Here is a 21498-nt window from a genome sequence, read left to right as displayed (position 1 = left end):
TTTATTTATTCTTAAGATAACCACATATTAGGCATATCTATTATTAATGCAATGCATTTATAACACTATCATCCTTTCTTTGGTTAGAAACTAACATACAAAGACATGAATCATCATCAAAGTCAACTTCCAATATTAGAGACAAGCATCAGAACACAACTTAATGTTACTGGAGCGAGCAATATTAATCTAGCACAACATAGATACAAAGTTTAGAATAAAGTCAACTAGTAGAACTATATGTAGTAAGCATATAAAATCACATCAATTTCTCCAGGCTACAACTCCAAACTCCCATTTTTTCATGATTTCTGCATGATGACAAGCACAAGGTGAGATTTTACCAAAAAAAAAAAAACAGAGAGAGACTCATAACATACACTTTACAATAAAAGATAAACATAAAAAGAACTAGTCATCCAAATGAGGGCATCTCTAAAGTCTAATCTGCATTGGAAGGTACAATTTGAACTCTGGAGGGACTTCCTCTTCAGAGTAGAGGCGGTCAGAGAAGTAAATCCTTCTCAGGCGACAGTTTGCATGGACCTGAACTCGCAGTGTCCCCACATAATTAGTACCATATGCTCTCTTGGTGAAATCAGCCAGGTTAAACTGGATTTGATTCCACCCCTCATCCATTCTCAGTGGCATAGTGCACATGGAGGGCTTTACCCGAGTGACAGCCTATTATGACATGAAAATAAGAGAACATGAAATCATTTGTAATCCATATTTGACAGTATTTCAAAAAGAAATGGGATCCATGTATTTCAGAAAACATATCAAGATTGTTTTAGCAAAAATGTTTGTTATAATTTTCCTAATCTTTTTATTTTTATAAACATCACAGTATACCTAAAGAATGACGTTGGATGATAATAAGAACTATTTTAACACTAATATTCCCCAGTCTTACGGTGATTTAAAAATGAAAGATTGTACTTAATCTCAATGCAATTCTGCACATACAAACTAATCGAATGTAGATGCAGTAAAAAAATGTGAATTTCATCAGACTCGAGGAACATAACCAAGATTCTTCTTCTAAGACTTTCTAACTAAAAAATACAATGATCCAAAAATAGAATCATGCCAAAGCATTACTATTTAGAAAATCAAAGTTCTCTATAATATTAGGTACAAGCAAGCAGTCATGCACAAAATACATATGGAAGAAATTAAAATTCTGCAAGCTGTGGGTAAACCCATTAGACACACAAACATGGGCAGACTTACACACTTGAAAATTTGAGGCTCGAAATCGTCGTCTGACATTCTTATCATCCAAAACTTGAATCTCAAATGTGAAATACTTCTTTAGATTCTTGACAATCAAAACCAAGAATGGAAGTTTTATACCAATTGTTGCAGCTGGGCACGTAATGTATGTGGACTGAATATTTGATCCAATTATTTCCAGTACATTGGATTGTATGTCTTCATCCTGTGGTCGTTTAACATGGCCATTCACAACTAAACAAAGTTCAAGAAAAATCAGTCACATAATATTTACCTTGAACATGAAAAAGATTGTTCTTATAATCAAACAAGCCACAAATATGCTAACTATGAGGCCAGCTTTCATGATTTTTCCATAGGAGGGCATTTGGGTTTTTCAGAATTTATAAGAGGATTACTCGGTTGTTTTTATCTGAAGGCATGCAAAATGGTAACACAATAATGTAGCAGCATGAGACACCTGCCAAAGAAACAAGTACCAAGCCCTATCTCCTGCCGGGCTATTACAGCCACTACCAGTACCCATTCGGGTTTGGCCAGACATTTTGATGGATTTCATTGGACTATTGGAGGGTTAACTAAGGCCAATGTAGTGGACACTATCATGGTTATAGTGTATAGATTCACTAAATATGCCCATTTTGTGGTTTTAAGTCACCCTTACTCGGCTAAGGAAGTGTCTGAAGTTTTACTAAAGAAGCTTTCAAACTGTATGGCTGCTCATCATCAATAGTCTCAGACAGGGACAGGCTCTTTCTTATCAGCTGATTTTGGACTGAGTTATTCAAGATGGAAGGTACCAAACTCAAATTTAGTTTGGCTTACCACCCTCAACCTGATGGCCAAACTAAGGTTGTCAATAGATGCATAGAGATGTATTCGCAATGTTTAACAAGTTCAAAGCGTAAGCAATGGCCAACTGTCTCAGTTGGGCTGAATATTGGTATAACACCAATAATCATGGCACCACTGCATGTACCTGGTTTCTTTTTCCCTTAATTGATAATACAGACAATTCATTCTTTTCCATTCTTTTTTCCCCCGTCATTCTATACATTCTTGAGTAATTTGTTTACAGATCTAACCCAGTCTAAAAAGGGGTGGGTCCTAAATCCCTTCTATAATCTATACTATTTAGAAATCCCACAACTCCATCAACTAATGAGTGGGTTAACCATTTAATGACAGAACAGGATCAGATGTTGATGATCTCAAGCATAACTTGATGTTGGCCAAAAATACAATGAAATCATAAGGTGACAAGCATAGAAGGGGATGTATACTACCAATGTGGAGATTTAGTTAGGCAGGTTAATGAAAAGCTAGGTCCTAGGTTCTATGTAATTGAAGTTGCCTGCTAGCAGCTGTCTACTCCTGTTGATATTCAAGCATTGCTTACCTTTCTATCTGATGAGTGATGAATGGGAGCTTGAGATACAGCCTGACGCAGCAAAGGTGCTGGATTACAGAATCAATACAGAGGATCTCACCAAGGTCCTAATTAAATGACAGGACCTTCCTGACTTTGAAAATTCTTGGGAACATCTACAAGACTGCAAGAATAGTTTCCTACATTTTACCTTGAAGACAAGTTGAAGGCTTCTGGGGAAAGTATTGTCAGGTGACCACCTATCACTATGGTTTATATTAGGATTAGGAAAGAATGCAGACAGGCAATCAAGGAGAAACAAATGCTTAATGTAACAGTGCATGAGAACAAGCAAGGGGAATTGAGTGATTTGTGTAACTTATAGGACCTTTGCTCCTATTGCTATTGGATTCTATACTAAAAGGAAGGGGGTTCTAGGAGGGTGAGGAGGAGCTGAGTTGACATGTTATAGCAAGATATAGGGGCAAAGTTAGCATGATAGTGCGGAATTTTGGTTAGACTTTCCACAGGGATTTTTTTTATTGATGAACATTAGCTTTGGTAGAATGTGTCAATGAGATTCATCTCGGGTTGTTACTTGTTTCCATTTTCTGCTTGTAAAAGCTGCAGTCCAACATTTCCATCTATTAATCCTTGAACCACCAGGTAGTATGGAACCATGTTGGAGAAAGTGTTGTCTTGGTTCAATCGGTAAAGCTGCTGAAGTATTCATCCAAGATAATGATTCCCACCAAATTGGGAGGATTTTGCTACAGTGAAAAAATACATGTCCTGCTTCCTCTTCCATATTTCCACAAAATGGACAGCTCCTATCCGCAACCTCTACTCGTCTCCTATACAGATTTACTTTAGTAGGCAGCCTATCTCTAAGAAGCCTCCACGCAAAAACTGCAACTTTGATTGGCACCTTTAGATTCCACAGCTCCTCAAATGCTCGGTCCCTTTCCCCCTCACCTGCTTCCCTTGTCATTAGCTTGTATGCTGACTGTACTGTGTAATGACCGCTTTGATCTGCCTTCCACACCTACTCATCCCTCCTATTCCTCTGAATTGTGCTCCTCTCAATGTCCCTTAAGAAATTTGAAGCCATTGTTATCTCATTGTCAAACAGGGGCCTCCTCCATGACAAGTTTCACTCCCATTCATTGTCCTTAAAGCCTCCCAGCTGCTGGATTGAGTTGTTCTGCTGTTGAGAGATTACAAACAGCCTGGGATACTTTGTGATTAATGAGACCTCACCTTGTATCCACTCATCTTCCCAGAATTTGAACCTGTCCCCTCTCCACACCTTCCACGAGATCCCTTTTTTGATCTCCTCGCCCTGTTGTGTAGTCTGAAAAATTATCTTTAGATCCCTCCACCACAAGGAGTCCTTATTACTGCCAGGTTTTTCATCTAGACCCCTCCACCCGCCATATTTGGATTGCAAGACCCTTGCCCACAGCTCACCTTCATAGTGGAATAAATTTCACCTCCACTTACCAAGTAGAGCAAGATTGAAGGTGTCTATATCCTTCATGCCTAGACCTCCTTTTTCCTTTGGTCTGCACACTATATCCCATTTGATCCACGCTATTCTGTTTATATCTGGACCTCCACCCCACAAGAATCTGCGTTGTAAGCTGACTAGCTTATCCTCCACCTTCTTGGGTATCCTGAAAAAAGACAAGAAATAAATAGGGATAGAATTTAGGACTGATTGGATAAGGGTGACTCTCCCCCCAAAGGACAGGTGTCTCTGTTTCCACTTAGATAATGCCCTTTCACACTTTTTTATGATAGGATCCCACATCTGAGCCCTCCTCGGATTTGCCCCAATAGGTATGCCTAAGTAGACAAAAGGGAAGGACAACAAGCTACAGTTCAACCAACTGGCTGCTTCAGACTTCCATCTCTCCGTCATACCAAATGCACCAAAACCACTTTTTCCAAAATTAATCTTAAGACCCGAGGCAAGTTCAAAAATTCGCAGAATTGCTTTAATCGCCCTGACATTCTCCTGAGAAGCATCCCCAAAGAAAATTGTGTCATCTGCATATTGGAGGATGCTAATCTCCACTCTGTTTGATCCCACCAAAAAGCCTCGATACAGATTTCTCTTAAGCGCCTGTCTCACTAGTCCATTCAGTGCCTCTGCCACTATGTTGAATAGAAAAGGTGCTAATGGATCACCTTGCCTGATGCCACTCTGTGGTGAAAATTCCGCCGAGGGGCTACCATTTATCAGTATTGATACGGTAGCAGATTTTAGACATCCCTCTATCCACTGAATCCATTTGGCGCAGAAGTCCATCCTCCTTAACATATATATCAAGAAATCCCACGAAATCGAGTCGTAGGCTTTCTCATAGTCTACTTTGAAGACTAGACACGACTTTTGACTTCTCTTTGCCTCATCCACCACTTCGTTAGCTATCATTGCACTTTGTAAAAGATGCCTTCCTTCTATAAACGCAGATTGGGTTTCATGTATTATAAGTGGCATGATCTTCTTCATTCTGTTGGCTAGCAGTTTGGCCACTATCTTGTACATACAGCCAATCAGTGAGATCGGTCTATACTCATCCAGCGACTGCGGATTGGACACCTTTGGGATTAAAACAATGAAGGATGCGTTACCTCCCCTTGGGAAGATACCATTAACGTAAAATTCATCCATAAATCGAAGGACATCCGGTTTCACTAAGTTCCAGAAAGCCTTGATGAATTTGAAATTGATTCCATCTAGGCCCGGACTCTTATCTCCCCCACAGTCCCATACTGCCTCCTTTATCTCTTCCTCCCTGAATCTCCCACTCAGCATGTCATTGTGGTGTTGGTCTAATGACTGAAAGTCTACTCCATCTAGAAGGGGTCTATTGTGGACCACTTCTTGGAATCTGCGGATGAAAAATTGCCGAGCTGCCTCCTTTACCCTTGCCGGTTCTTCAACCCAAGCTCCATCAATCCATAATCCGTGCAGGGAATTACCTCTTCTTCTTGCATTAACTAACAAATGAAAATAACGGGAATTAGAATCCCCCTCCTTAACCCATCTCGCTCTCGCCTTCTGACGCAATAGTGATTCATGATATTGTGCAGCTACCCACAAGTCTTCTTGGAGCTGTCTCCGGAGTGCTATCTCCTGGTCATTTAGCTGTCTATTGGTTGTGCTCACTTCCAAGCTATTCAATTCCTCCTCAATTTTTTTATATCTCTTGAAGGTGTCCCCAAACTGCTGTCTGTTCCAGATTTTTAACCTTGCCTTCAATCTCTTTATTTTTTCTGTTAACACAAAACCGCCCCATCCAATTTGCTGGTGTGTCTGCCAGCACTCCTTCACTATTGAATGAAAAGATTTATCCGACAACCAACAATCCAGGATTCGAAATGGCTTAGGACCCCAGTCAACACACTTAGAGCGGAGTAAAACAGGACAATGGTCAGAAAAGTTTCTATTCAGGGATTGCTGTATGCTTGCAGGCCATCTTGTGAGCCAATCTGGAGACACTAAGAATCTATCTAACTTGCTCTTTGCAGTTCCGTTGGGTCGATACCACGTAAAAGTTCTACCAATCCAAGGCGCTTCCTCCATCTCCAAATCGTCTATCCAATCATTAAACTCTTTTATGATACTCTCTTCTATCGACCTTTGGGCCACTCCAACTCTTTCCACGGGATCTCTTATGCTGTTGAAGTCCCCCGTAATGCACCATAGGCCCTCATTGTTTGCTGATTTCATTTCTTTAATGGCATTCCATAGGGTTCTTTTGTTCTGTATATCACATGGCGAATATACAGCAACAATATGAACCTGCACTGCTTCTTTAATCCACTGCCCTGTCATCCTTATGAACCTGTTTCCACTGATTTTGCTTTCTATCTTGAAATTTTCGTGAGACCACATGCATAGGATTCCCCCCGCCGAATTGCTTGCTGGCAGCATCTCCCACGACACCGTTGGATCTCCCCACAATGCTTGGCATGTTGTTTTGTCTATCATCTCCTTCTTGGTCTCTTGTATACAAATCATGTCTGCCTTCTCCTTTGCAATTAACCTCCTTATAGCTGCCCATTTTACCCCCTTCCCTAGCCCCCTCACATTGTATGTGATAATGTTCATGAGGAGTGATGTATACACCCCACTCTCTCTGCTTCTTTCCTATCTCTTTCTTCCATTGACATAAGTTTTCCCACTATGTGCCCGCTTTCCTCCTCTTCATTCACCCCCATTTTTTTTGCTGAGTCCCATAAGGTTTCTGCTTCATGCCACTCCTTTTCTCCTATTTCTGTATTCTCCTCCATATTTTGTTTCTCGCAATTTCCTGTAGATTCATTCATGTCTTTGTTTTGTGGTATCATGTGATTGCTGCCCATGCTTTGCTGTTCTTCAACCTGACAATTCTTTTGCTGCCACCTACATGTCTGTTTTTGTGGTGATTTCCTTGATATTGTGTGTTCCGTATTCTCCTTGCACTCCTTGTCTTGCCTTTTGCACCTCCTATTTCGAGAATAAACCAACCAAGGGGTATTTACGCCTATATGCTGCTTATGTGTGTTGGCAGGTTGGGTTATTGGGCTTGTGGGGGGGGGGGGGGTGTATATGATAGGGCCCAATTCATTTGAAATTACATTGACCCCATGTTGCTCCCGAACGTCACTCTACCCCCAGCTGTCCTCGAGATCCTTATTCTTCTTCCTTTCATCTGTTCGAGTTTCCTTTTCGGTGACCCTGCTCTGATCCTCTGTTTGCTCCCCTGACCCGACACCCCCAAGCTATGTAGGGGCCTTACCTCGTATGGCAAGGGTAGATTAAGCTCCTTCGTTAATCCCGCCTCCCGTTCTGCAATACTGTGCCGTCTTATTGGTGATGCTCCACTTTTCTGACTCCCCCCTTTTATCCCCTAGATATAGCCTTTATCCGTTGGGTCTTCTAAAACACTAGAACCGCTGGGTATAGGCGGTTTGCTCCCGGCGGTCCCGACGACCAGTGTGCGCCAGCCCTGCCGATGATCTTGAAGGCCTTCCACCTTGACACCGTGGGTGTGCGGGTCCTCCCGGGAAGGTGCTCGGCCTTCGGTGTCGTCGCCGTTCTTGAATAGCACTATCCCGCTCTGAGCCATGGTGTTTGGCTGCTCTTTTTCATCCATCCTCCCCTCCACAAATACCCATGACCGTGCTTTCTCCAATATCGGGGATTCCATGAAGCTGCAATCCGAAGGGATTTCATCCGACGACGTCGTCCCATTCCTTCTCATTCTGTTCCACAAGTCATCATTTGGGCCTCTTTCTTCCGAGATCGAGACTTCGTAGACCTCGGAACCTACATGCACATTGACAGTGTGATGAATAAATGGCTTCCATGGTGTTTTGAGAAGCACCTTAGCCCTATCCATCCTTCTTTGTTCCTCCACTTCCTCTTCTAACTCCAATACATCCCCAAGTAGCCCCAATATCTTTTTGATTGCCAAATCATCCCAGATTATGGCTGGGATTCCCCAACATTGTACCCAGGCTAGCCTATTACCCGGGCGCAGAGTCGATGACCATTTCTGCAGAGAGTACAACAGAGGAGGCGTTCTTTGGTTTAGTTCCTTCAACAGTTGCTCAGCTCTTTCCTCATTCAATCCGATTATTAATATCATATCATCCCCCAAATACGTGGTTGAAATGTTCAGTCCATAGTCCCACCTTAACTCATCTTCCGCCTTATCAAACATTGTCGGGTTCGACAGCCTGCCAACCCACGCATCCTTCAACCAATTCAGAGTTCTTTCTGTTGGCTCAATATGGATTGATGATGATCCTCCCTCACTACTACGACCTGCCACCGCTTCCGCATATGACCATTTCTTTGTCCTGCCCCCTCTGTGCGTATGGTTAGTGTCTACTATTTTCTTCTCCTGCCTTTGTGCCTGTCTTCTCCCTCCCGGTTTCGGTTGTCCTCCCCTCAATCTTCTGTAGCGTGGGAGATTCACGTATAGCTTCAGGCCCCCTACGATGATGCTATCCAATTGTTTCTCCAGCAGACATTCGTCTTCTACCCCCTTGAATCTGGCAAACCCAAATCTCCTACCGTTCTTGTTCCTTTGTTTGGATATGAATACCTCCCTGACATCTCCCCACTTCTTGAAATATTTTCACAAATCCTTCTCTGTCACTTCGTCAAAGAATCTTGTGAAGTAATAGGAAGTGATTTCAGTCCGATCCCTCCAGTTGGTTATGTTATAGTGTTGCCCATTTGTATTCCGATGCTGGTTCCGATGGGGATATCCTATCGCTCTGTCGGTGTCACGCTCTCTCCTATCTTTGCGATGCCTAACTCTCTCCCACCCCCTCTCAGCCTCTCTCTCTCTAGCTCTCTCTCTCTCTCTCTTTCTCACTAATCTCTTATGCTAATAACATCATTAGGAACACAAGGGTTTGGATAGCTTAATTGTGACTCTTAGTTGTGTTCCATAAGTTAATCTGCATGAAGCTTTCTCCTTTGACAGCGACTAACTTACCATCTGGCATGCTTCTGTAGAACCATGCCAATTAGAACCTTGAGGCTTGTGAGCATAATGTAGGTTATGGCTGAAAATAACAGAATCCAAAAAAGCCTCCATGGAAGGGGATTGTAAGGAAGGCTAGCAGCGTAAACTGGAGCCAGAACTCGAATGACCTAAGAACAAGAAAATGGGGAAAAAATAAACAGACATTGAATCAGCAACCGTAAGCATAAAGCAGGGAGAAAAAGGACACTAAATTCATGCTTACCACACATGCCGGAGCAAGGGGTACAAAAGTCAACTTCTTCTTTGCATCCTCAGTTTGCATATGTAGAGTCTAAAGCAAAAACAGCAGTCAGTCATATATTCTAAAACGTCCATCAATGAAGTACACAAAAAGTCACGGCAAATTGTAACACAAGTTACACAAAATTAAAGATCCAAAATTTCTTTATTCTTGACACGTTACAAGAAGGCTTTCCCAAATGCTAATGCTGTTCTCTTTGTCACACAAAAATACATGCCTATACACACTCCACTGTATGAGAAACTGCTACAAATGATAAATAATTTTCACGATAATAATTAATGAGGAGAAAAGGTTTCAAGGCTTATCCTGGAGCATATTCAAATAATTGTAGATTATAGCCATTATTTGTTTTACGAGAAAATTTGTTTTATGAGAACCTATTAAATTTTAACTTTCTGTTTGTTTAATGTAAGAACTAGAAGTTAGGAACTCAGGAATCCATACAGTCCCTTTCTCATCAAAACATGCTGCAGCTAATGATTTCAAAAACACTTGCAATTGAGTATGGAAGATGTTGGTACATTTGAGTATGATTCACATGAATCCACTGAAAATTTAGGCTTTGAATTGTGACTAGAATAAAATACACAATATTATACCAAAGTGGTTCCAGCTATTTAGGCCCTTTTAAGCAGTAATTACTAATCATATTGCACAGCTAACATCCACACGGAATCAAATTACAATACCTGTTTACACAGGACTTCAAGAAACTCAGAATATGCAACGGGTGAAATGTTGTTGAATTTGGCAATGAATGAATGCTTGATCACATCTATAGCCATTTCAAATAGATAAACCAAGAGGATGTTCTGCACCACACAAAATAACTGTGTTAGGGGCCAGACCGAGCCAAGCAAGGACATTTATTTCCACTAGATAAACTTATGCAATATATATATATATTTTTTTTTTTTTGGAAGGCAGAAAATATATATTATTAATAAGACAGATCAGTACCAGGGATACTGATGATAAAATATATACAAGGCAACTATGTTGCCAGCCTCCCAAAAACAGAGAAGAAACCCACCAAAAACCCCACCATAAAGACACAACCAACCCAGATTAAGCAAAGGCCTCCGAAAGATTGGTAGACCAATGATTAAAGAGGGTGTTGAAACCTTTGTCTCTAGCTTTTAACCAAGACCAAGCTAGGAATAAGGCATCATCCAGCACTTTGGTAGAGACAAAAGGAATGCCCTGGAAAACCAGTAAATTCCTATGCTTCCAAATGGTAAAAGTTAAAGCAATCCACCACCCACACCATCTTGAATGATTTCTACCTTCACCAAATCCATCACAAAATTGGATAAAATGGCTTGCTGGAGAGGCTGGAAGGACTCCTATGACCTGGATCCACCTCAAGGATTCCCACCACAGGCCAATAGTCAGATTGCAGTTGAAAAATAGGTGGCCTGCCTCCTCCTGCTCATTTCGACAAAGCGGGCAGACATTTTCCTGCAAAGCCACATTTCTTCTAAGGAGGTTGGCCCTTGTGGGAAGCCTATCTTTAATAAGCCTCCAGGAGAAAATCGCAGCCCTTGGGGGAATTTTTAATTTCCATATTAACTGAAAGATCCTCCCATCTGAAACAGGTCTATTGTGATTTATCAATAGCCTATAGGCTGACCTGGTGGAATACAACCCACTAGGTTCAGTTTTCCACAGCAAAGTGTCTTTCAAATGACTCTGAATAGGAATAGCACTAATCTCTTCCATGAAAGTCACAGCTACTCCATCCTCATAATCAAATAGGTGCCTCCTCCACTTCAGATCCCAGCTCCAAGTATTCTGAGGAAAGCTGCCCATCCTGGAAATAAGATCATTCTGCTGCTTGCTAATCAGAAAAAGCTGAGTATATTTCTGCTGAAGGTTGCAGTCCTCCCCCAGCCAATTATCTTTCCAAAACCTAATTTTATCCCCACAACCAACCTTCCATCCCATATTTTGATGGATAATACTGAAGTCATTGTACTTATAAAGCTTCCTAAGATCCCTCCACCATTGAGAATCCCAGCAATGGACTCTGCCATTCTGTAAAGCTGACCACCCTCCATATTTGGAATTTAAAACTCTGACCCAAAACTGATTCTGATTAGAAGATAAATCCCAAATCCTCGTTTTTGGGGAGGCAGATGACATCCCACTTAACCCAAGAAATTTTCTTTTGATCATGATTCCCCCCCCCCCCCCCCCCCACATGAAATTCCTTTGAAGAGACACCAATTTATCAGCTATTCTTTGAGGTAGCTTGAAGAAAGATAGAAGATAGATTGGTAGTGCATTCAGAACAGAATTTATCAAAGTAACCTTGCCAGCCATGGATAAATTTTTCTGATTCCATTTAGAAAGTTTAGCTTCAAATTTATTGATCAAAGACTCCCAAACCACCTGACTTGAAATTTTGACTCCAATAGGAATACCCAGGTAATGAAAAGGAGTAACCATCTGCCTACAATTCAAGAATTAGGCAGCATCATGAGCCCAATTAACTTCATCCCCAAAGATCCCAAATTGGCTTTTAGCAAAATTAATCTTCAAACCAGAGGCCATTTCAAAACCTCTGAGCATGGCCTTCAAGACAAGAACATTCTCCCAAGAAGCCTCACCAACAAAGACTGTATCATCAGCAAATTGGAGGATATTAATAGGCTCCTTTTGCTTCCCAACCAGATAACTTCTATAAAGGTTTTTTAGAAGGGCCTCTCTCATCATACCAGTGAGACCTTCACCCACTATATTAAAAAGCAAAGGAGCTAAAGGGTCCCCTTGCCTCAAACCTCTAGTGGGGGCAAATTCCTTTGTAGGGCTTCCATTAACTAAGATTGAAATGGTTACTGATTGGAGGCAGGCAGCAATCCATTGTCTCCATTTAGGACAGAAACCTAACCTTATCAACATGTAGTCCAAAAAAGATCAAGATACAGAATCATAGGCCTTTTCAAAATCCACTTTGAAAACCATAACTGGCTGCTTTCTCTTCAAAGCTTCCTCAACCACCTCATTAAGGATCAGAATTCCATGAAGGATATGTCTGTCCTTTATAAAAGCTGATTGTCTTTCATCAATTATCCCAGATATCACACTCCTCAGCCTATTTGCCAAGAGTTTGGCTATTACTTTATACATACATCCAATGAGAGAAATAGGTCTATAATCATTTAAAGATTGAGGATGGATTGTTTTAGGAATAAGGGCCAAGAAGGAAGCATTGTTGCCTCTAGGGAAGCTGCCATGGATTTGGAATTCATCCACAAATCTCCTGAATTCAGGTTTCAAAACCCTCCAAAAAGCCTTAATAAAATTGAAATTAAAGCCATCTGGCCCCGGGCATTTGTCTCCACCACAACTTCAAACAGCATCTTTAAGCTCTTGGTCAGAAAAAGGGGCAGTCATCCCCTCCCTTTGTCTCTGATCAATCGAATGGAAAAAAACCCCATCCAGAGAAGGTTTGAACAGCTTATCTTCAGTAAATCTATGGAGAAAGAAATTGAGAACTTCATTCTTGACTAAACTAGGTTGTTGAACCCAAACACCATCAATGAAGAGACCCTAAAAAGCATTGATGTTTCTTTTGAAGTTTATAACTTTGTGAAAATAAGCTGAGTTGCTATCGCCTTCCTTGATCCACTTAGCCCTAGATTTCTGTCTCAACAGGGATTCATATGCATTTGAAGCATCCCACAACTCTTGCTGAATGGATTTCTTGGCTTTAACTTCATCTTCAGACAAGATTCTATCACCAGCTATGATTTCCAAGTCATTTAGCTTCTGCCTCAAATTCTGAATTTTACTAACATTAATATCACCATTGACTATACTCCACTGTTTTATAGTATTTTTGAGATTCCTCGGCTTGTTTTTAAGAGCAATTCCCCCCCAGCCACCCTGCTGATCATTAAACCAAGCCTCCCTCACCATCCTTTGATACCCTTTTTGATTGAGCCACCAGTCCACAACCCGAAAGGGCTTGGGACCCCAATCCACCATCCTAGTTTTCAAGATGACTGGACAGTGGTCTGAGTAGTCCCTATGGAGAATATGCTGAGAGGTATCAGGCCATAGAGATAACCATTGATCTGAAACCAGGAATCTATCAAGACTGCTCTTGACAGTTCCATTGGGCCTAAACCAAGTAAACCTGCCACCAAAGCCTTTAATTTCCTGAAGTTCCATATCAGAAATCCACTTATTAAAATCTGAAATGTCAGAATTGTCAGCCATCCTTTGGGATGAGCCAATTCTTTCCTCCTGGCTCCTGATGCTGTTAAAATCCCCAAGGAAGCACCAAACACCATTAGGATTAGACACTTTCAGCTGTCTTAACTCCTCCCACAAGACTCTTTTCCCAGCTAGATCACAAGAGGCATAGACATTAACTATGAAAAGCCTATGATTTTCTATAACCCACCTCCCATCCAACATTAGAAAGCTTCTACCTTTAATCCTCCTTTCCACATGAAAAGCTGAATTATTCCACATACAAAGCAAACCACCAGCTGCCTGGACAGAGGGGACACTATCCCAAGAGACAGTGGAATCCCCCCACATAGACTGACATATGATCTTATCAAACTTCTCCTTTTTAATTTCTTGAATGCACACAAGATCCACCTTGTGAATTAAATTGAGCCTCCTAATAACAGCCCATTTAATCCCCCTTCCCAGACCTCTAGAGTTATAGGATAAGATAATCATGATTGGTGATTCTTAATACCCCTCTCAACTGCCACAGAGTTGTCTCTCTGCTCCATTTCTAGCATCATGTCCTTGACCTTCTGGGTTTCCTCCCCATAAGTGAGACCCATGTCTTTGACTAGAGCAAAATGTTTTACCAAAATAGCCTGCTTATGATTATTGGCTGGGCCTAAGCTATTGTCTTGGTGGTTGCTATTAGGATCATGATCTGTGACATCAGAAGTAGATGTACCTCTCGGGTCCCTCTTACAAGCTGTCTTTCGAACCTCATAAGGCTGAGTAGATGGGTCCATGGCAAATTCCAGATTAGATTGGGCCTCTCCACTAAACCCCGTAGGCTCCTTTCTTCTAACATAAAACTTCATAGCAGCAGGAATTGGGCCATGTGACCGCTGGCCCAACTCCCCCCTTCCTTATGGATATCAGAATGCCCTAAGGATAAAGGGGTTTGGCTCGCCATATAATTAGACTGACCATTACTATAGGCTAGACTTTCCTTAAAAGGTCTTGCTTTTGGCTTTTCTCCCTCTGTATTTCGGGCTTTGACTCCAGACATATCCACAAATTCTTTTTGATTCTGATCCTCTTCTACGACCTCGATAACTTCTTCTTTCTGCTCCTCCACTGCAGCATTTGACCTGTGACTTTCTTTTTCCTTTTGCATGTCTTCACTCCTCCCACTGTGAGACATAGCATTTAATGCTTTCCTTTCCTGAAGCAAGTGACCGTTGTTGGGTTCCTGAGGCACACCGTCCTCCTCTTGCATGAGATGATGGTCCGCGAGTTTGTTGTCGTCATGAGATTGGGCCACGTCCTCCCTGTCAGCGAAGGACCGGTCCAAGCGACAGCTACCGATGCCCATTGGTCGCGACACGCGTGGAACGTTTGGGAATGGCTCCAATGCTTGCAGTAACCACCGTCGGTGTCGTCTGAACCGCCGTCGGTGAAATCTCCGTCGATATCGGCCCCTGGACTATGGCCTGCAACTGTTACAGGGCTGTTTGGCTCCGCCGAGAAAGGGGATGGCGGAAACCAGCTGTTGGGTTGTTTTGGTTTCGGCTTCATTCCAACACCATTCATGTCTTCAACGACGTCGAGAACAAGTCCAACGCCGTCGATGACAGCTGGCACCGCCGTCTGGCTCCCCGGCCTCAACTTCGTCCTAATCAAAATTCTCACCGCATCCATCCTCCGTCGCTCCTCCACCATTTCATCCACTTCCACCAACTCACCAATCTCCGCCACCACCCTCTCCATATATTCTACCTCCCAAGCAAACGGCGGTAGACCCCATAGCAGGACCCAGGCCAACCTGTGTGTTGGTCGAATACCTTGGGACCACTTCTGAAGGTCCAGGATAGGTGTGGACCCATTCATCTTTTCCTCGTTCATTAACCGAATCGCCTTATCATCATTCATATTAGGTAAGATGATCCAGTCGTCAACCCAGTAGCGAGGGTTAATGTCGGGGTCTATCACCCATCTCAATTCCTCCTCCACTCTTTCAAACATGCCTCTATTCTTCAATCTACCCACCCAGGCCTTCTGTAACCACTCCTTGTGTTCCATGGTTGGGTTCAAGATCACAGGTCTCTGGACGGCCCTGTTGTCTCCCTGGATGTCAACCTTCTGGTTACATAAGCTATCCTCTCCTGGTACCGCCGCCCTAACCACCTCAACATAAGACCGAAGTCTTCCGCCTTTGTCATTTATTTTCTGATCACCTTGGTCACGTTGAGGCACCTCCTGCATTCTCTCCTTTCCATGTATAGAAGTACCATATTGGTTTCTTCTAGTCACCTTGCCCCTTTCAAATTTTGGTCGATTAACAAACATTTTCATCCCTCCAAAGAAAATACTGTTATCTAATTGCCTTTCCAGCCTCTGTACATCTTGAACCTCCTTAAACATGACAAAGCCAAATCTATGGTCTGCCTTGTTTTTAGCTTTGGGAATGAAAACCTCTCACACCTTACCCCATCTTTGGAAAGTCTGCCATAGATCCTTCTCATCTATCCCATCAGGGAATCTTGAGAAGTAGAAGGATGTAACATCATCCTTGTTTCTCCATGTTCCCCTCCTATCTTGCCCTTGATGATTATTGGACTCAGAAATACCTCTATTTACTGCCGTTATCCTTTTCCTCCTGTGAGATACTTCCATCCACCCTTCCTTAGTGCTGATAGAGCTGTTGTCCTCCTCGTAATTTGCTCTCCATCTCTCTGCAAGACCCCTGTGTTCACCATGTCTGATGTCCCATCTCCTTTCTCTAACAGCATACTTATCCCCATGTTGGCTTCTTGGGGATGGATGACGGCCTTGTCCCCCTCTCTCCCATTCTCTCACTCGAACTCGCCCTCTTACAGTCTCTCTATCTCTCCTTCGCAATCCCCCTCCCTGACTCACTCGTTCTCTCGGTCTACCCTCTCTCATCTCTCAAACTATTTGTTTATGCAATATATATTAGGTGCTATAATTTTAAATAATCTTACACTGATAAAACTTCCAAACCAGGGTCCTTCTGCCTCCAGAATATTTTGAGCCAAAACAAATAAGACAAATGCTGAGATGTGGAATCTCTCTATGGAATCTGCTAGCCAGCAATAAGATAAAGGGACAAAGAAAATAATGAAAGAATGAGACCAAATAAAAAAAGGGATACAAAATGCAATCAAAGAAAAAACAACTACTGTAAGAAAGATAACTCACCAGAGTACACCATACTGTGAACATTATCCTTACTATATCCCTTGAACACATAGCTTTTGATCTCAGAAAAATTATTTGACACCAGCAAAGCTGGCAGAGCATTGTAGTGAGAAACAATACAGGCTGATAAAGTGATTGCCTGAACTAATAAGATAAAAGAATGAACAAGTACAACTAGTCAAGGAAAATAACCAGCATTTTTGTTTTATCCCTTGCCTTCATAAGATGAAATAATTACCTGAAAAAAAAATTATCAACCCCAAGAAAAAGGATATTTGAAGCAACAACAGCTAAAACTTGGTCAGAAATAAATCTCCATATCCAGAATTTCATACTTTCAGTTTCCAGGGGACATCTTGCAAATTCTTCTGCTGAATGAAATAACATTGGCAATACATCCCCAATAAAATTTTGACATAATTTATCAAATATCTGCAAGAAGGTTCAAGGACCAGTCACTATAAGTTTCAGTCCAAAGTTGAGGTAGTTATGATATGACCCTTATGCAATCAACATAAGACAGAAGACCAAAAAAGAATCCTCTCACTCCTAACTCCTAAGCTTACAATTTGAGTAGTTGTGATTTGTCGAATGAATTGTTCAAATACCAAAAGTCCATGATATAGGTACCAATATATATTACACCATTCATACTTTCATGATTCTCAGTGCAAAATTCCCCTCTTCCATATCATGGCATATCCTCTTGGTTACACAAGTTATGGCTCACTAACTATGGAAAAAATTCCAAACACTAAAGCTAATTTGAATATTCATCTAGATTTACAATCAGAGGTCCAGAAATTTGTCATGTATGGAGATCTAATTAAAACCAAGGTTCAAAGAATAATTTATGCTCACCTCTAACATGTTGTAGATCACATACAATTTGATTGTTTCTTGACCACGGATCATATGATATATTAAGCTGATATCTAAGACAAGAAAATTAAAAGCAAGGAGCTTAAAACTAAATTTCTATAAAAATGTAATGAACTGAATGTGATCAATGTAAAAAGGAAATATATAAGATAAAGCTATGGAAGCATACTATCATTATACCTATTTGCTGCAAAACAATGACTCCACAAATCATAATAAGAAAACAGCCAAAATCTGACAACTCAATTGTAGATGGCCTCTTGAACTTCCTGCCATGAGCATTATAAGGTCAGAGTGTAAAATTGAAAATCCTGAAAAGCAGCCACAAATTTTAAAACAGACCACGAACATTGGTAGAAGAGCATACAAATCAAAGCACAAAAATTAGCATGTTGTATAAAAAATGGGAGATTGGTTCAAATTCTTCAGCAAACACAGGACCAGGGCAGGGCAGGGCAGCTATAATAAAAAATTCAGGCATATATCATTTAGAATGTCTCGTTAAGCCAACTGTTTAATATGGGCAAAAAAACCACCCTGTTCTCATTCCCTAAAAAAATTATGATTTCTGAAACTGAATGCTAAAAGGATTGCACTAGATGGACACTGCTTAAATTACAACCCTGAACCAATGAAATTGATACTGCAGGATTAGTCCACCATCTAAATTCACAGTCACAAGCATACTCAACATAAATTGATGAAAGGTGGCGAACCTTGTTTTCAGAAGCCTCCAAATGGTCATCACTATCCTTGTGGGCATTATAGTTAATAATGACAGAAATGAATTGAAGCAGACAAAGAAACCAACATCTATAAGCTGCAATAATACATTCCACGTTTGAGAAACCATGACACAAATGTAGAATGTCTTAATGGAAATACAAAGCCATAAAATAAGTAATAAGCAGTTGGACAGTTTCAGGTTACACCCTTTCCCCAAAACTTCTACATTTTATTCTGATCGGTTAATTATGAAGGAAAACTACAGCATCTAAACACTGGACTGGAGTATACCCATAGATGACATAGTGAACTGCAAACAAAGTTCCTATTTATTATTATTTCTTTTTCAATGAATTAAAGGAAAGTATACCAAATACCAGTTCACATCTCCATGGCAAGCGGAAGATAGTGTCATACACTCTTTCTCGTCCCTTTTCATCCCCAACAGTTGTAGTGCTCCAGACAGAATTTCCATGGAGCACTTTCTCCAAAAAGGATGACACAGGCAACCTCTTTGCTGAAAACAAGTTGTACAACATAAAGGCCTTAACAAAACAAGACACAAATTAAAAGGCAGGCAACAAACCTATTCAAATAATCAACATACAAATGAAACATAAGAAGAGAACAGGACACAACATTTTTTTCACTCACACACACTACATTACATGCATTCGCATAAATTATCACTTAAATAGTAAATAATCTATTTAATGACTGTTGTCCAATTGAAAATCGTGGTGTATTGTAAATTTGTGAACTTTTGCAATAACTAATTTAAAAGTCATGACAACAAGATTTGTGATTGATTGATGGTGTATTTTTACAGAGAAATTAAACTCTTACTTAAATATCAAGAAAGAACTAACATAACAGAGTTTTAAAAACTATTGCATGTTCGGTATGTTTGGTTTGCAATTAGAAATGTTGTGATACGTGTTCCAATGTAAATCCAAGGATAAAAAAAAATTGAATGCAAAAACAAGAGTCATCATCCATTGACAAAATTACTTTTGCCTCAAATGTAATTTTGCACATGAGTCCCAAACATATTTAAAGCACTACTTGATTTCCCTGTCTGTAAAAGACAGGACCAATCACATCGCATCCATGCTATTGCAAGCATAAAAAATAACTTAAAGATACAAAATAAATAAAAATCTTAAATTAATGGATAAGAAGCATAAATACTGGTACTAGCAAGATTCTACTCACGAATCGAATCATTTCCCAAAACACGCTTTAGCTCCAACGATTCCACCGTCTCCGTCACGTAACCGTCACCAACTGCCGTAACTGCCAAATCTACAAAACTATCGCGACCGTTCACGCTTCTCTGCCTTAGCTCACCGAAACGAAAACCGTCGCCGGCGGCGGTGGCTTTACTCTGCTCGCACGCAACAGCAGCGTCATGAATGTGAGTGTTGAGCTGGTCAGGGGCATCGGTGTGGCTGGTTTCGAAGGAAACGGAAGTGGAACCGACGGTGGCGGTGGCGGTGGCTCTGCGCTTGCGCTTCTTTTTCCGGTGAGGAAATGAAGGTTGGGGTTGCGGTGGTTCCTCTGGCGCGCCACGGTGTCTCATTTTGACTTTTCCGGATCGGTCAAGAACATAACAAGTGTGTCATGTGTTGTGCACATGCATTTTTAAGACAAAAATGCCCTTATCTTGAGAATATGGCCCCAAAGGTGCAGGTGCTAAAAAACTATCCTTTGAATTCCAAGCTCTTAGGAAGAGAATCAATTAACCAGTAAAGACAAAAAAAGAAGAAGAATTTACCAAATTGGAATGGCAACAAATAGTGTTTGGGTGATGAAAAGAGGTGGGGCAATGCTTCAACACAAACAACTATGATCATCATCAACCTCAACCTCATTACCCCAACTCTACTCCATCATCGTCATTTGGTGATTAAACCACCAATATTAGTAATAGTGATGGCCAAGACAAAAGAAATGTATTTTAAACGAAGGGGACATGTATGAGGTCAGTTTATTTTTTATTTTTTTTATATTAACAAGTGTTTTTTATAAAACAAAATTATCACCTTAAATTTTATTATTTTATTTGTTTTTAAATAAAATATTTAAACACAAATCTTAAAATTTATTCAAGCAAAATCAATTTTATAAAATTAAATTTATTTAAAATTAATTTTGCAGCCAAACACTCAATTAATTGTCGTTGACTATTCTCTAAGCTTTGAATTCCCCAAGTCGTAGTAGTATTTTATTTGAGGGTGTTTTTTTTATATTTATAAATTATTATATTATAACTAAAATTTACAATCGATAAACATCTCTGGACATAATTGTATTCTGTATTTGTAATCAACAATTTAAAATTTTAATATGAAAATATTTTTAATTATTAATAATTTCTTTTAAAAAAACATTACATTCTAGTTGTGATGCTATTGTGTAAAATAAACATTTATAAGAGAGAAAAGAAAAAAAATATTAAAAATATCTGATCAAAAGAATAAAAAAGATTACACCTTAAATTACTGAGGTGTAATGTTACACAAGTAGATAGAATTAGTAAGAGTGTAGACAGTAGTCACTTTAGACTCAATGCTCATTAGTGAGATCAGATATGCTTCATTGATAAGTCAATTCAAATTAAAATATTTCGATTATTGGTTTAAAAGTAAGAATATATATATAAAAAATTAAAATAAGAAAGCACGACAAGCAATTAATTGAATAAAAAATAGCATAAATATTTCAAAGCACTAGTTCTTTTTCTTTTAGTTTTATTTTGTAAAAAAAATTAAATATTTTTTATACTAATAATATATTTATTTTCAGTTTACTATCTATTTTTTATTATTATTTTATTATCTGATAATTTAAAACTTTTAACTTTTAGCATCAGTTAATAATTTTAGTTAATTAAATAATAATATAACAAATTAATAGAGTATTATATCACTAGTTAAGAAGTAATAATATGATAAACTAACAAAATGACAAGTCATCACTTAATGAATTTAGACTAATTATATATATTAAAAATAAAAATTTGAAAATAACAAATAGTGAAATATAAAAAAAAATTATTTAAGCCAAAA

At 40.0% G+C, this 21498-nt stretch overlaps 1 protein-coding gene across 3 annotated transcripts; it reads right to left on the bottom strand.

The window, feature by feature from the left end:
- Positions 1-1312: 1312 nt before the first annotated feature.
- LOC100804551 (protein POLLEN DEFECTIVE IN GUIDANCE 1) lies at positions 1313-20440 on the bottom strand. Of its 3 annotated transcripts, XR_417639.4 has the most exons (13): positions 19643-20440; positions 18805-18944; positions 18418-18521; positions 17882-17970; positions 17681-17754; positions 17095-17251; positions 16820-16987; positions 16603-16700; positions 10099-10221; positions 9368-9436; positions 9115-9272; positions 2639-2874; positions 1337-1473 (listed from the first exon to the last, which is right to left on the bottom strand). XR_417639.4 is itself a non-coding variant. In XM_041008209.1 (12 exons), the coding sequence occupies exons 1-12, from the start codon at positions 20007-20009 to the stop codon at positions 1455-1457; spliced, it is 1566 nt and encodes a 521-aa protein (XP_040864143.1). In that variant the 5' UTR covers positions 20010-20440; the 3' UTR covers positions 1313-1454. The 3 variants fall into 3 exon arrangements, 2 of the variants coding, with proteins under 2 accessions (XP_040864143.1, XP_025980828.1); XM_041008209.1 differs by lacking the exon at positions 2639-2874 and having other exon boundaries at positions 1313-1473; XM_026125043.2 differs by lacking the exon at positions 1337-1473 and having other exon boundaries at positions 1474-2874.
- Positions 20441-21498: the final 1058 nt, after the last annotated feature.

Source organism: Glycine max, chromosome 13 (assembly GCF_000004515.6).
Source record: "Glycine max cultivar Williams 82 chromosome 13, Glycine_max_v4.0, whole genome shotgun sequence".
In the NCBI taxonomy this organism is placed as follows: Eukaryota; Viridiplantae; Streptophyta; class Magnoliopsida; order Fabales; family Fabaceae; genus Glycine; species Glycine max.
Note: the sequence above shows the minus strand (reverse complement) of the source record. Positions and strands in the feature narration are given on the sequence as shown.